Source organism: Medicago sativa, chromosome 2 (assembly GCF_051527215.1).
Source record: "Medicago sativa cultivar Bolivia chromosome 2, Bolivia_mono, whole genome shotgun sequence".
Lineage (NCBI taxonomy): Eukaryota > Viridiplantae > Streptophyta > Magnoliopsida > Fabales > Fabaceae > Medicago > Medicago sativa.
The window spans coordinates 48,903,768-48,920,489 of NC_140750.1; the positions used below are offsets into that span (position 1 = coordinate 48,903,768).

The window sequence follows — 16,722 nt, forward strand, 5'->3', positions numbered from 1 at the left end:
TTAGGTTAAAGGTTTTCGAGGTGATCCAACGTCACCACGAAATACCTACGCATTTATCTTTTCTCGCTCCGTTAGTATTAGTTTTAATTATTATTTCAAAAATGACAAAAAACATGCAAATAACAAAATCACAAAAATACTTTCTAAATAAACCTTGATCCTAAATCAAGTGATCGTCTTTTTATTTTCTTTCTTAAATCAAACATCAATCAACTTAATTCTACTTCGAGTCTATTTTCGTTTAAATTAAAAAATACAAACCAATTCTCATTTGCCACTTGGCTTTTCATTTTAAAATCTTTTTCAAAACTAATAAAAAACACAAAACCAATCAAACGTCAATTTCTACCACGAACTATGTGATTTTGATCCCTCACGGGTACGTAGGCAAGGGACTTGTCCTTCCAAATCAATAAAATGTAGATAATTAGGTCTTCCCCTTTTAATCATTTCAAATTCTTTTTTTAAGCAAGTTATAGCACATTATTTAAGTAAAAACCAAGAGGTTCCCGTAGAGTACTACGGACATAAAGGGTGCTAACACCTTCCCTTTATGTAACTAACCCCCGAACCCTAAATCTTTTCAAATATGGGGTAGTTTGAACTTTCTTCCCCTTTTCTTAAAAAATAAAAAATGTTCAGTCGTGGAATAATCAAGTGAGTCAAAAAGCTAATCAAATAGCCTTGATCGCCGAAAAAATGACGCGGCAGAAATGGCGACTTCACTGGGGACTCCCCCTAAGAGGGTTGAGCCTAACTTGGTTTTACCTAAATTTTTGTGCTATAACTTGCTTAAAAAACAAAAAAATAAAAGATTGAAATATCTGCATCTATGTTCTCCCTTCTTCTTCCTTCCTTCTTCTAACGTGAGTGGTGAGATAAGTCCTACACCCGGACTTGAGAGAAATTTAAGATAGGACGGTGGTATAATCATAGTGCCTTGCCAAGAGTGAATTTTGGTTTGTGACACATGTGATAACCCCACTCAGCTGAGGGATCTTGGAAGTATACTATGTTGGCATGAGTATTCATGTTTGGCATGTTATTTTCAAGTGACTGTCGAAAGTTGAGGACCTTTAGTTACCTTAAACCCCTCTTGGCCTTTTAGGACGTGGTGCGGTGGCTAATCATGAGTAATCTTGGTTTAGTTGACACGCGATACCACACTCAGACGAGACTTTCTTACGAACGTTATTGGAACGGAAGTATTTCCGTAACCTGATAGTGTTCGGAAGTGGTTGATAACTCTGGGAACTTGGTAGAACCCGTGATACAGGTACATTTGAAAACCATAGTCCTTACCAATGGCGTTTTTACCCTTGACTCCATCATTATGGGCCTAACCTCAGTGTTTTCACCGTTTGTGTAGCATATTCATGCATACATGCATTCATTCATAAAACTTTCTTTTTCATCATCAAAATATCGAAGGACTTATATGAATTTTTTTTTTGTAAACATCAAAGATGGAAATTCCTACAAGAAACACCAGGAAGTATACTTTCCAGAAGCCAGATGTGTCTAAATTGAGGGAGCTAGGAAGGAAGGTGGCTAGTCAAGATGAATTTCACGAATTTTGTGGGAAACTGCTGGATATCCTCAAGGTAGATGTTACAAAAGGCGTCTTGGAAACGTTGGTTCAATTTTATGACCGTCATTGTCACTGTTTTACTTTCCCAGACTATCAGCTTGTCCCTACACTAGAAGAGTACTCTCATTTGATCGGTATAACCGTGCTTAACAAAGTACCTTTCAACGGCCTTGAACCCAATCCTAAAGCCTCAACCATTGCTAAAGCCCTCCATCTTGAAGCCTCCATTGTAAGAGATAATCTTGTTGTCCAAACCAAAGGGGGTCCCTCGGGTTTCTCCACCGATTTCCTTTACGATCAGGCCTCCATTTTTGAGAAGTCTGGCGCCAACCATGCCTTTTACTCTGTCTTGGCCCTCCTTATCTATGGTCTTGTGCTTTTCCCGAACATTCCTAATTTTGTTGACATCTGTGCCATCCAAGTTTTTCTTACCAAAAACCCCGTCCCTACTCTTCTAGCAAACACCTATCATTCCATCCATGATCGAACTCTTGCAACTCGTGGAGCTATCCTTTGTTGTGCACCTTTACTCTACAAATGGTTCGTCTCTCATCTACCTCAACCCCGCTCTTTCATAGCCAACCTTGAAGGTACCCCCTGGTCTAAAAAAATCATGGCCTTGACAACAGCTGATATAGTTTGGTACCATCCAACCTGGGATGACGAGACAATCATTATCAGGTGTGGTGACTATCCCAATGTACCTCTCATTGGTATGGAGGGAGGAATTAGCTACAATCCCGTCCTTGCCCGACATCAATTGGGATACCCAATGAAGACCCAACCAAGTAACCTTGCTTTAACCAATGAGTTCTACTACAATGACAGTAATCACCTGGGTAAGAGGGAGGAATTTGTGCAAGCTTGGCGGAGTATTCACAGATTTAACAGGAACCAACTGGGAAAAAGGGATAATTTTCTGCACGGATCTTATATTCAGTGGGTCATTAGTAAAGCTGTCCAGAATCAGATGCCTTACACCGTACCGAGACTCGTATCCGCAACAATTCCATCATCATCTTTACCCTTACCCTCTAAGACTATGGGGGAGCACCAAGAACGATTGGCTGATAAAGACCGAGAAATCGCCACTTGGAAAAGGAAATATGACGAGGCTATGCTCATGATGGAAGATAAAAATGAAGAAATAAGGAAGCAGGAAAGTGTGATTCTCAAATTAGGGCAACAAATAATCGAGAGAGATGATCTATTCCAAGAGAAGGATAGGCTGCTTAAAAAGCATATCACTAAGAAGCAGTGCATGGATTCCATGGATTTATTTGACGGTCCACACCCTGATTTTGAGGAGTAGTCCACTACAAGAGCTCAAGAGTTTCCCAGATGTTTCACCACTTTATGTTATTTTCTAGCTTTTTGTGATGTACTTTGGAGTCCATCCCTTGGCTCAGTTTTGGTAAAAGGGAATTATCTTGTAGTACTTTAAATAGTCAATGAAGTTTTCAATTATGATGTTTACAAATTTGCTTTCATAAGTCCTTCGATAACAAAAAAATGTGTGTCTATTTTTGCATAAGCATCATGCATCATTTTGCATTTCATAGTCTCAATTCCGAGTCTCATAAATTTTTCTTTTCCATAAAGAGGTCAACCCGTTTCACAAAGTGGTCTGCCTGTTCTCATCCAAAGTCGACTCGCACCTACAACACTCGTGCAAACAAAAAGAGTCAACATATCAGTCTGAACAAGAGATCACAACACTCTAGGCCGAGTCAAAGCAACCGCAGTTCCAGCAAGGGTCCGAACGCCAACATCAACAACAGCCTCAACAACAGGCTCTAAAGATGCAGTTTGACCCAATCCCAATGACGTATGCGGAGCTGCTTCCCATCTTGCTCATGAAGAACCTTGTCAAAACTAGAAAACCTCCTTGGGTGCCTAACGAGTTGCCGGTTGGGTATCAACCTGACCTCTCATGTGCCTTTCATCAAGGAGCACCCGGCCATGACATTGAGCAATGTCTCTCTTGAAGATTGAAGTTCAGAAGCTGATTGAAGCCAATATGTTGCTCTTTGAAGGTTGAATTCGGATGTACAAATTAATCCACTGCCAAATTATATTGCCTAATATTGTGACACTTGGAGTGGATAGCTGCAATTGGGTCGTTTTTGATGTTCCTTCTACTACTTATTTGTTCAAGTAATGTTTGCTTGTTGCTTTTCGCTTTTCAAAAAAACATCCTCTCATCCCGCCCGAGACGAAAGTGAACTTGTGTAGGGCTTTTTGCTTCATGTGTTTTCCATCATTAATGAAAAAGTCATTTTGATCCCGACTTTGTTTTTATTTTGTTCTTTTTCTGGAAAAATGGTAATATAAAAAACCAAAAAATCAATTTCATTCTCAAATATCTACATAATCATAACTTGTACTTACTTGTCAAAATCAATAATCAAATCATGCGTTAATAAACCCGTTGAACACATTAATCATGTACTCTCTTCCAACCGTGAGTTCCCTGTGTCCGAAGCTAAAGAAGGAGAATGAAGAAATTTCCGACGAGATCTCTCACATACTGGGGCATCTTAGCCATTGAAGCTGCAAACAAAATCTCAAGGAGATTATCCAGAAGATGACATTCAATTACAAAGACTGGCTCGGGGTGCTACCATTCGCTTTGCTCAAATATCGTACTTCAGTGCACATTTCAACATGGGCAACCCCTCTCCTTCCCCAATATGCAACATGGAGGTCGTGCCTCCCGTGGAGATCGAAGTCCCGTCAATAGGAGTTATGCTAAAGTCCAAGCTTGATGACGACCTTGTGCAAACATATCAAAAGAGGTTTGAAACAAGCTTCTAACAAAAAGGTTCGTCCCCATGAATTTCAAGAAGGGAACTTTGTACTACTTTCCAACCAGACTCCAGGGGCAAGTGGGCGCCTAACTATGAAGGCTCGTGTGCAATGACTTTTACAACTATGGATGGTGACAAAACTCACGTGTCCTATGAATGTCGGTGCAATCAAGAAATACTCTGTCAAAAATAGAAGCTCGATAAGTCGCAAACCATAAAAAGTGGCTTAGGCAAAAATGAGCGTCTCGATGGACTGAAAACCCGAAAGGGCGGTCCAGGCAAAAATTAGAGACAAAAAAAATGATGATTATCCTGATAGATTGAAAAGCCAAAAAGGGCGATCTATGCAAAAATTGAAGATCATGACAAGTAACTGCATCAGCCAACACAGTCCTCTTGGGGCATCCAGTCGTCAAAAGAACCTCTGATTCGAAGCATATGCAGATCAAAGACTCAGAACTGGGGCATTCAAAGTTGTCAGGAAGTATAACAATTAATGTGTTCAATGTACCCTCCCCATATATTTACCATTTTCCAAAAATTTTCAAAGATCCATGGAGCCATGCCATTGGCTGGTCGCCACTCAATTCATCAAATTTGAGCCTGTGCCCATTTATTTGGAACTCCCATTTATTCTATTTGCAAAATTTCTCCTATTTTTGATGACAATACTTGAAGCAAAAATTTCCAAAATACGATTTTTTTTTACATCTTTTGAAAAGTGTGAACAACAAACACACTCTATTTGAACTTGTGAGTAGTTGGAGTGTACATCGACATCCGCCTCGAGAACGGTTACATTCCGGAAGAGAAACGTGGGTAAGCAATGTGGAGAGGACCTCTGCTTTGAGCAAGATGCTGTCACAGTCCAAAAATACAAAAAAAAAATACAAAAAAAAAAAAGCTCGTTAAGTTGAAAACCTGAAAAGGCGACTTAGGCAATAGAGAGCGTCCTAGTGGATCGAAAACCCGAAAGGGCGGTCCAGGCAAAAATTAGGGGCACAAAAAAAGAATATATTCCCGGTGGACTGAAAACCTGAAAGGGCGGTCCAGGAAAAAGTTAGGGATTTTCAAAAAAATATACAAAAAAAAAACATGACTGTTGACGTGTACTAGTGGAAAGACACTCTACGCTAATTTACAAATGGCAACTTCTTCCAGACTTTTGGATTAACAATGGGTTTGCTCCCCAGGAGGCATCAGTTGCTACCTTGTGCCGGTTTTACCCCATCAATGACTCAATTTATTCACAATAATATCAACTCCAAGGAAGTTTGCCGAGTGTTTGCACTGCGATGTCATTCCGCCTCCCATCTTACCTGTCTTGTCTCGTTTCATCGAGTTACCCGTCATATACAGTTTTTACAGTCATACAAGTCACATTCATACATTCATACGTTCATTCATTCATACATTAATACTTTCACATATTCATGCACTTTCATTTACACACAACATATCCACCACATCATTCATACATTGTTGCATCAGTCACCCATAGTCTTGGTTGGTCGTATCCCTTCAGTTCGGTCCTCACTTATCGTTGTGCCAAGCGGCAAGTTCTGTAAATAAACAGTTGGCAAACTATTCTTTTATTTCAGAGGTGTCATCCCCAGCGTTAGCTGTTCTAGTGATGTCACCGATCTATTTCAATTTCAATTTCAATTTCAATTTCAGAGGTATCATTCCCAGCGTTAGCTGTTCTAGTGATGTCACCGATCAATTTCTATTTCAATTTCAATTTCGGAGGTGTCATCCCCAGCGTTAGCTGTTCTAGTGATGTCACCGATCAATTTCTATTTCAATTTCAATTTCAGAGGTGTCATCCCCAACGTTAGCTGTTCTAGTGATGTCACCGATCAATTTCAATTTCAAATTTCAATTTCAGAGGTGTCATCCCCAGCGTTAGCTGTTCTAGTGATGTCACCGATCAATTTCAATTTCAATTTCAAAAGCGTCATCCCCAGTGTGTCTTATTAAGTTGTCTTCATACAGCTATCTTACGGATAGTAGACAACATCTCGTCATCTGTCTTCATACAATTATCATACAGATAGTAGGCAATGTCATTCTTTCATCTTACCTTCATACGACTACCATACGGGTAGGTAATACGTGTCATTTGTCTTCATACATCTATCATACGGATAGTAGACAACCATTTTCCCTAGTGAAACTACAGTATCCCCTAGCGGAGTCGGATCCCTTTCTTCAACAAATTTGGGTATCCCATTATTGTTTCTCAGTTAAGTCAAATCATCTTTGCTGTCCTGCATTCATACAAACATTTCACGAGCATTCATAACATCTTAGGTCCAAAATTGGTGTACTTTGTATTTAAGTCTCTTCGGTCCGATCGAATCAAAGATTCCATCTTGAAATCTCCGGACGAAGAAACTTAAATAGGGGCATCTGTCATACCCCAATTTTTGACCTAAGGATTATACATTCATACACCGATACGCGTCCTTTGAAGCTGATTAAGTCTTTGACTTTTCGGTGAAAAATTCGGCAGAGAAGTATTTTAAAATACCTCATTTTTTTGTTCGAGTCGGGTCCTTTTCTCTCTTTATTTTTAATTTTAATTTCCAACTTTTATTTAAGTTTTTAATTAAATTTAATTTATTTAAATCTTTAATGAATTTTAATTTTGTTTTCTTTTGTTCTTATCCTGTGCATCTTGTTCACGTTTTTTTATTTTATTTTTTGTCCATATCCAAAATTATTTTTATTTTTATTCTTTGTCCATATCTAAAAAATAAAAATCCAAAAAGAGTCCTGATCCGAGTAACAGTCTGTCATGCGTTTCTCTCTATCAGTCCAAGTTCATTTGCGTTGCATTCCTTTTTCATCCCAATCCAAAGCCAATTCACAGGTTTCAGCTGCATCCTAGTCTAAAAACGGTTTCACAAGCAAATGTCCAGGAACAGATTGCTTTCCTTCTCTCCAAGGCACATATTTTCTGCACTTTACAACAAACCCTAAACCAAAATCCCAGAACTATAAAAACCAGCACGGTACAACACAGAAGGGGGCCAATTCAACACACAATTTAACAACGATTTCAACCTGCAAACTCACAGAACCAAATCTCAACGCACTCAATTGTTCACACAACAACTCCACGTAATCGGTTTCAATAGCCGTACAACACAACGTGAACCACAACCATTCCTCTTCGTTTCAAAATTCATAAACCCTGCAACCTTTGAACCATTCAACAAAACAGCTTCAACGCTCACAAATCCAATCAATATAACCAAACATCAGTTTCAAACCACAAATCCGTTTTCAAACCATAAACAAACATTTGTACCAATTCGATCCAGAAGCAAGGCCGACAGTCACACATCAGACACGCAAATTGCCGTTCGAAGCCAACACAGTCGCAGTCCGTCGCCGAAGCTGCTGAACCAGACACGCAACTTCAGCAAACTCAATCGGCCGAACTCAAAGAAAGTACCAGCAACAGGTTTCAAACCGGAATCGCGGACAGAGAAGTCAAGGAAGAAGGTAGTTTTCTTTCCTTAAACTTTTTTAGATCTAGGTTGTTTAAACTATAAGTTTGAGAATTTTAGGGCTAAAATCAAAACTGGAAGATAGAAAGAAATAGAAAGAGTGAAAAAAACGAGAAAAAGGCTTTATAGCGGCGGCGGCGCCACCTATGACGGTCGGCCGCCGCGCTCCACCACCCATTCTCCAAATCGGAGAAGAAAATAGGACACAAGAGAGAGAACAGAGCATTTTTAAGGTAGAGAGAGAAAACAAAGAAGAAATGATTCCTTTCTAAGCTTACAGTCTTTATATATGCCCCTTTTGCTTTGGTGTGCGTGGGTGTACGGTCTTACCATGCACCCATGCGCCTTTGTCCCTCGATCGTGAGTCAACAACCCTTGACCCTCCTTTCCAGGATCAAATCCAGGCTGTCTGATCAATCAGACGGCCCATCCATTCAACCCATGAACTAAACCCGACCCAATGCAATAACCGACCCGGTTCGTATTAACCTAGGCCCAATTCTGTTTTTTATCACTTACTGCACCCCCTGCTTACTGCCTGCACCCCCTTCCTGCATTTTTTTCATTTAATTACTCTTGCATTGCATATTTACTTTACATCATATTTCATTAGTTTCTTTTACTAGGTCTATCATGTTATTTTGCATCCTCTTTTATGTTGGCATTTTATTTTACTAGCAAGAATTTAGATTGTATAGTAGGCGTTGATGTAATTCATTCATGCATTTTTTAGTTCTATCATTCATGCATCTTTAGTTATTTATTTAGAATGTAAAATAGGCTTCAATGTAATTTATTTATTTATCGCAGACCATAGCATGTATAATAGGGTTTTTTGTAATAGCTTAAGTGCATGTGTGTGTGCGTGTGTATGCCTCTTATTTTTGTTTCTAGATTAGGTTAAAGGTTTTCGTGGTGATCCAACGTCACCACGAAATACCTACACATTTATCTTTTCTCGCTCCGTTAGTATTAGTTTTAATTATTATTTCAAAAATGACAAAAAACATGCAAATAACAAAATCACAAAAATACATTCTAAATAAACCTTGATCCTAAATCAAGTGATCGTCTTTTTATTTTCTTTCTTAAATCAAACATCAATCAACTTAATTCTACTTCGAGACTATTTTCGTTTAAATTAAAAAATACAAACCAATTCTCATTTGCCACTTGGCTTTTCATTTTAGAATCTTTTTCAAAACTAATAAAAAACATAAAACCAATCAAACGTCAATTTCTACCACGAACTACGTGATTTTGATCCCTCACGGGTACGTAGGCAAGGGACTTGTCCTCCAAATCAATAAAATGTAGATAATTAGGTCTTCCCCTTTTAATCATTTCAAATTCTTTTTTTAAGCAAGTTATAGCACATTATTTAAGTAAAAACCAAGAGGTTCCCGTAGAGTACTACGGACATAAAGGGTGCTAACACCTTCCCTTTATGTAACTAACCCCCGAACCCTAAATCTTTTCAAATATGGGGTAGTTTGAACTTTCTTCCCCTTTTCTTAAAAAATAAAAAATGTTCAGTCGTGGAATAATCAAGTGAGTCAAAAAGCTAATCAAATAGCCTTGATCTCCGAAAAAATGACGCGGCAGAAATGGCGACTTCACTGGGGACTCCCCCTAAGAGGGTTGAGCCTAACTTGGTTTTACCTAAATTTTTGTGCTATAACTTGCTTAAAAAACAAAAAAATAAAAGATTGAAATATCTGTATCTATGTTCTCCCTTCTTCTTCCTTCCTTCTTCTAACGTGAGTGGTGAGATAAGTCCTACACCCGGACTTGAGAGAAATTTAAGATAGGACGGTGGTATAATCATAGTGCCTTGCCAAGAGTGAAGTTTGGTTTGTGACACATGTGATAACCCCACTCAACTGAGGGATCTTGGAAGTATACTATGTTGGCATGAGTATTCATGTTTGGCATGTTATTTTCAAGTGACTGTCGAAAGTTGAGGACCTTTAGTTACCTTAAACCCCTCTTGGCCTTTTAGGACGTGGTGCGGTGGCTAATCATGAGTAATCTTGGTTTAGTTGACACGCGATACCACACTCAGACGAGACTTTCTTACGAACATTATTGGAACGGAAGTATTTCCGTAACCTGATAGTGTTCGGAAGTGGTTGATAACTCTGGGAACTTGGTAGAACCCGTGATACAGGTACATTTGAAAACCATAGTCCTTACCAATGGCGTTTTTACCCTTGACTCCATCATTATGGGCCTACCCTTGACTCCATCATTATGGGCCTAACCTCACTGTGTTTTCACCGTTTGTGTAGCATATTCATGCATACATGCATTCATTCATAAAACTTTCTTTTTCATCATCAAAATATCGAAGGACTTATATGAATTTTTTTTTTTGTAAACATCAAAGATGGAAATTCCTACAAGAAACACTAGGAAGTATACTTTCCAGAAGCCAGATGTGTCTAAATTGAGGGAGCTAGGAAGGAAGGTGGCTAGTCAAGATGAATTTCACGAACTTTGTGGGAAACTGCTGGATATCCTCAAGGTAGATGTTACAAAAGGCGTCTTGGAAACGTTGGTTCAATTTTATGACCGTCATTGTCACTGTTTTACTTTCCCAGACTATCAGCTTGTCCCTACACTAGAAGAGTACTCTCATTTGATCGGTATAACCGTGCTTAACAAAGTACCTTTCAGCGGCCTTGAACCCAATCCTAAAGCCTCAACCATTGCTAAAGCCCTCCATCTTGAAGCCTCCATTGTAAGAGATAATCTTGTTGTCCAAACCAAAGGGGGTCCCTCGGGTTTCTCCATCGATTTCCTTTACGATCAGGCATCCATTTTTGAGAAGTCTGGCGCCAACCATGCCTTTTACTCTGTCTTGGCCCTCCTTATCTATGGTCTTGTGCTTTTCCCGAACATTCCTAATTTTGTTGACATCCGTGCCATCCAAGTTTTTCTTACCAAAAACCCCGTCCCTACTCTTCTAGCAAACACCTATCATTCCATCCATGATCGAACTCTTGCAACTCGTGGAGCTATCCTTTGTTGTGCACCTTTACTCTACAAATGGTTCGTCTCTCATCTACCTCAACCCCGCTCTTTCATAGCCAACCTTGAAGGTACCCCCTGGTCTAAAAAAATCATGGCCTTGACAACAGCTGATATAGTTTGGTACCATCCAACCTGGGATGACGAGACAGTCATTATCAGGTGTGGTGACTATCCCAATGTACCTCTCATTGGTATGGAGGGAGGAATTAGCTACAATCCCGTCCTTGCCCGACATCAATTGGGATACCCAATGAAGACCCAACCAAGTAACCTTGCTTTAACCAATGAGTTCTACTACAATGACAGTAATCACCTGGGTAAGAGGGAGGAATTTGTGCAAGCTTGGCGGAGTATTCACAGACTTAACAGGAACCAACTGGGAAAAAGGGATAATTTTCTGCACGGATCTTATATTCAGTGGGTCATTAGTAAAGCTGTCCAGAATCAGATGCCTTACACCGTACCGAGACTCGTATCCGCAACAATTCCATCATCATCTTTACCCTTACCCTCTAAGACTATGGGGGAGCACCAAGAACGATTGGCTGATAAAGACCGAGAAATCGCCACTTGGAAAAGGAAATATTACAAGGCTATGCTCATGATGGAAGATAAAAATGAAGAAATAAGGAAGCAGGAAAGTGTGATTCTCAAATTAGGGCAACAAATAATCGAGAGAGATGATATATTCCAAGAGAAGGATAGGCTGGTTAAAAAGCATATCACTAAGAAGCAGTGCATGGATTCCATGGATTTATTTGACGGTCCACACCCTGATTTTGAGGAGTAGTCCACTACAAGAGCTCGAGATTTTCCCAGATGTTTCACCACTTTATGTTATTTTCTAGCTTTTTGTGATGTACTTTGGAGTCCATCCCTTGGCTTAGTTTTGGTAAAAGGGAATTATCTTGTAGTACTTTAAATAGTTAATGAAGTTTTCAATTATGATGTTTACAAATTTGCTTTCATAAGTCCTTCGATAACAAAAAAATGTGTGTCTATTTTTGCATAAGCATCATGCATCATTTTGCATTTCATAGTCTCAATTCCGAGTCTCATAAATTTTTCTTTTCCATAAAGAGGTCAACCCGTTTCACAAAGTGGTCTGCCTGTTCTCATCCAACGTCGACTCGCACCTACAACACTCGTGCAAACAAAAAGAGTCAACATATCAGTCTGAACAAGAGATCACAACACTCTAGGCCGAGTCAAAGCAACCGCAGTTCCAGCAAGGGCCCGAACGCCAACATCAACAACAGCCTCGACAACAGGCTCCAAAGATGCAGTTTGACCCAATCCCAATGACGTATGCGGAGCTGCTTCCCATCTTGCTCACGAAGAACCTTGTCAAAACTAGAAAACCTCCTCGGGTGCCTAACGAGTTGCCGGTTGGGTATCAACCTGACCTCTCATGTGCCTTTCATCAAGGAGCACCCGGCCATGACATTGAGCAATGTCTCTCTTTGAAGATTGAAGTCCAGAAGCTGATTGAAGCCAATATGTTGCTCTTTGAAGGTTGAATTCGGATGTACAAATTAATCCACTGCCAAATTATATTGCCTAATATTGTGACACTTGGAGTGGATAGCTGCAATTGGGTCGTTTTTGATGTTCCTTCTACTACTTATTTGTTCAAGTAATGTTTGCTTGTTGCTTTTCGCTTTTCAAAAAAACATCCTCTCATCCCGCCCGAGACGAAAGTGAACTTGTGTAGGGCTTTTTGCTTCATGTGTTTTCCATCATTAATGAAAATGTCGTTTTGATCCCGACTTTGTTTTTATTTTGTTCTTTTTCTGGAAAAATGGTAATACAAAAAACCAAAAAATAAATTTCATTCTCAAATATCTGCATAATCATAACTTGTACTTACTTGTCAAAATCAATAATCAAATCATGCGTTAATAAACCCGTTGAACACATTAATCATGTACTCTCTTCCAACCGTGAGTTCCCTGTGTCCGAAGCTGAAGAAGGAGAATGAAGAAATTTCCGACGAGATCTCTCACATACTGGGGCATCTTAGCCATCGAAGCTGCAAACAAAATATCAAGGAGATTATCCAGAAGATGACATTCAATTACAAAGACTGGCTCGGGGTGCTACCATTCGCTTTGCTCAAATATCGTACTTCAGTGCACATTTCAACATGGGCAACCCCTCTCCTTCCCCAATATGCAACATGGAGGTCGTGCCTCCCGCGGAGATCGAAGTCCCGTCAATAGGAGTTATGCTAAAGTCCAAGCTTGATGACGACCTTGTGCAAACATATCAAAAGAGGTTTGAAACAAGCTTCTAACAAAAAGGTTCGTCCCCATGAATTTCAAGAAGGGAACTTTGTTCTTTTTCTCATTTCTCTCTCAAAATAAAGTCATACAGTCTTTTTTTCCCCTTCAATCTCTCTCTCAAACCCTCAAACCTAGCAAAGATTCACACATATATCTTCTCTAGAAGATTTCTTAATTCTAGCACACTGTCTCAGGTTTCTCTTTCTACAATAATTAATTCAAACATTCTCGTACTTGTTTGTCTTTAATTAACTAACTAACCCTTTTTTATGTTTTTTTTTCTTGCAGATTCTTTTTTTTTTGTTAACATGGGAGCACTTAGCACATACTTTAACTATAATTGTTACCCTTATTATCAACCTATTCAAACTACCAACAATTCAGAAATCACCACTTTTCAACATCATGAACAAGAACAACTTGTGCAACAAAACCACTATTTCAATGAAGCTTCTCTTTTAGATGAAAGCTTCATTTTTCAAAACTCCTAATTGTTTTTACTCAAATGAGACTTACCCTTGTCAAGATCAACAACTACTTGTTGACTCCACTTTTTCTTCTCAAAACGATGGCTTCGTTTCGATGAATGAAATTTTCCCAACTGAGGAAGATTTCATTTTCAACAACTACCAGCTTCCATGTCCAAAACGCCAAAAGCTGCTATACTATGAGGAGAAAAGAGAAGAGCCACAACAAGAGCTTTTGAACTCAACCAATTTTTTTGTGGATGAGTTTATGACTAACCCTAACCCTTTTGCTTCCTTTGAGACAGAACCAAAAATTGTTGATGTTGTTCAATGTGAGAAGAAAGTTGGTGAAAGGACTATCTCGTCGCAGAGTATCGCGGCTCGAGAAAGGAGAAGGAAGATAACTGAGAAGACACAAGAGCTAGGGAAGTTGGTTCCTGGTGGACCAAAGATGAACACAGCAGAGATGCTTCATGCTGCTGCTAATTATGTCAAGTTTCTTCAAGCTCAAGTTGGAATGCTTCAACTTATGGAAACATTTAGCAAGGTAACTCTTTTTGCTTTTTTATTGTTGCAATGTTCTTATATTATTAGAGCTCATAATTGAAGTTAATTACTTTTCTTCACTTGAGTTTCGATTTCAACTGTTTTGTGTCCTTCCTTAGGTCTTATGTTGATAAAAAAAAAATGATTATATGTCATTTTTCGTAGTGTGATTATGTATGTATCTTTGTAAATATCTAAAATGGATATTAATGCCATTATTGTAGATTTAGTTAGTTTTCTCATTTATGTGTGTAAAATAATCTATTATTGTCTCAATGTTGTCTTTTTTACATTTATTTTTTTCCTGCCTACTTTTACTCTGAAAATATTTAGGAATTGCTAAAAAAAAATTGAGAGAGAGAGAGAGAGAGAGAGAGAGAGAGAGAGAGAGAGAGAGAGAGAGAGAGAGAGAGAGAGAGGGGTTAGGGAAACGGTTAATAAGAAGAGGAAATGGTCAATAAACAAGAGAGTATTTAGGAACAACAATTGTATATGGAATGAGCTGGCTATGTTCAACAAGGAATTATCCACTCTTTGTTTTTAAATATTCATTATTTTTACTTTCTTTATTATATTTAGTTTCCCAAACACTTGGAAGGATATTAAAAAATTTATAATCCCATGACATGATTCAGCACCTAGAAAATAAAATTAATAGTGTAACATTTTTGTAAAAGCTAAATTCCTAGTGTAACTTTATACAATAAAATTAATTAATGCTTCGAATATTCATTCTCTTTTGTTTATATATATGATCATTGATTATTTCAGGAAGAAAAGGAACCTCCTCCAAGTGAAGATCTACACAAACTAGTTGTTTCTCCATTTGTTCAAGAGAAATTGTATTCAGAAGAAAAGTGCTTTGTTCCAAAAGAGTTTGTCACCAAATTGAGCAATCATAATGATGTTCAATCAAAACCTACCATCCTTAAGGGTCTGAAACAGCTTGTTGGAACTGAGATTGAGAAGAAACCAAAGCAAGAATAGTGTTATTTTCTCACAATTTTTTAGTGCGGCATAATTTATTTCATTTTTTTTTTCATTAATAAATATGGCTCTCTACTCATGAGCCTAGCTTAGATTCAATTTTTTTGTACTTCATTTTGCATTCAATTTCTTGTAGCTCATTTTGCTTTAAAGAGGAACCATTTATTTATTTATTTATTTTTAGTTTCATGAAATATTTTAATCATTTGTATGGTTAAGTCATGCTTGCCAATGGTGATGTACGTGAAACTCATGCTGCAGGTATCATAGTCTAATAATTTTATGATCTTATTTTTCATAATCATATGATCTTATTTTCAGCTTTAAGCCCTAATCTCCTTAAATATATAGGATCATTGATTCATATCTCTAAACTTAGTACTAAAATTTATTTATACTCAATCGGTAAGATGATTCTTTAAGGTGAAGATAATTTTGTTATTTACTTAGAATAACAATCTGAAACCAAAGTTTTTATTTCCTGGATTTAATGTTTGAAGTTTTGCTTGGGATTTTGCTCAAAAAAATTCTCCGGTGAAAAAGGAAGAGAAATGTTATGCATGGAATTAAAATATGTGAACCCATATTGAGTTTGATTTATCAAATTAATTCTTACTCCATGTACTAGAAGTTTAAAAATATTATATGATTTGTCATGCATATGCCAACGTGAATATTTAATTAAATCTTTTCTATTGTCAAAAAAATAATGTTCAAGACGATGTAGAACTTTTTTACATGCGCATTGATCCAATCAAATTACACTAAAGTGTCATTTTTTTTTTTTAAGAAACTAAGCAAAACTTTATTAAAGAAACAGACAGCTCCTCAAGCACAAGGTGTGCTAAAGAAACCGTCCACAATAATTACAACAACGTTAGGCCACGACCAGCCGAATCAGAGAGAAAAAAATTACACAATTGCTTGAATACAACTTAAGGGATTTAACCTCCAATAGGGATAATCAAAATCGAACAAAACATAGTGCGATTTCAACCACCAATACGTTTAGAGCTTCACCTTTTCTGCAAGAGCCACAAGCTGATCGGACTTGTTGTGGAAAATTCTATTATTACGGTATTTCCAAACAACAAAAAGAACCGCAATCCAGATAATAGTAAACACAGTCCTTGTATTTTTTGAAAAGCCACCTATACCGCGAAACTGAGAAGAATGAGTGCTAATATTACCACTAAAAACCGAATCAATTCCTAACCAGTTTGAAACCAAGAGCCAAATGCGACCGTAAACATCACAACGAAAAAACAAGTGATCTCTGTCTTCGGTGTCACCACACAAGGTCGCACACGTAAGTTGGGACTCATCAATTGCATCACGCCGATACAAATTATCCTTAGTCGGAAGTCTATTCATGAATAGGCGCCAAACAAAGAGGTTTACCTTGAGAGGAACCGCTCTGAGCCACAAGAAACTATCAAACCCTTCATTGAGGTTGGTATCAGATGCTGTCAAATAAGAATA

At 38.1% G+C, this 16,722-nt stretch overlaps 3 protein-coding genes and 1 pseudogene across 4 annotated transcripts; 3 read left to right on the forward strand and 1 right to left on the reverse strand.

The window, feature by feature from the left end:
* The first annotated feature begins 1,466 nt into the window (after window positions 1–1,466).
* LOC146947115 (uncharacterized) lies at window positions 1,467–2,903 on the forward strand. Its single transcript, XM_085748383.1, has one exon. The coding sequence runs from the start codon at window positions 1,467–1,469 to the stop codon at window positions 2,901–2,903; it is 1,437 nt and encodes a 478-aa protein (XP_085604509.1).
* Window positions 2,904–10,308: 7,405 nt separating this feature from the next.
* LOC146947116 (uncharacterized) lies at window positions 10,309–11,745 on the forward strand. The gene has a single exon (XM_085748384.1). The coding sequence runs from the start codon at window positions 10,309–10,311 to the stop codon at window positions 11,743–11,745; it is 1,437 nt and encodes a 478-aa protein (XP_085604510.1).
* Window positions 11,746–13,548: 1,803 nt separating this feature from the next.
* On the forward strand, window positions 13,549–15,394 carry LOC146947117 (transcription factor bHLH52-like; annotated as a pseudogene). The gene is made up of 2 exons (XR_015028308.1): window positions 13,549–14,254; window positions 15,025–15,394. The product of XR_015028308.1 is annotated as a transcription factor bHLH52-like (transcript).
* An 854-nt stretch (window positions 15,395–16,248) lies between these two features.
* LOC146947118 (uncharacterized) lies at window positions 16,249–16,614 on the reverse strand. Its single transcript, XM_085748385.1, has one exon. The coding sequence runs from the start codon at window positions 16,612–16,614 to the stop codon at window positions 16,249–16,251; it is 366 nt and encodes a 121-aa protein (XP_085604511.1).
* Between the last annotated feature and the right edge of the window lie 108 nt (window positions 16,615–16,722).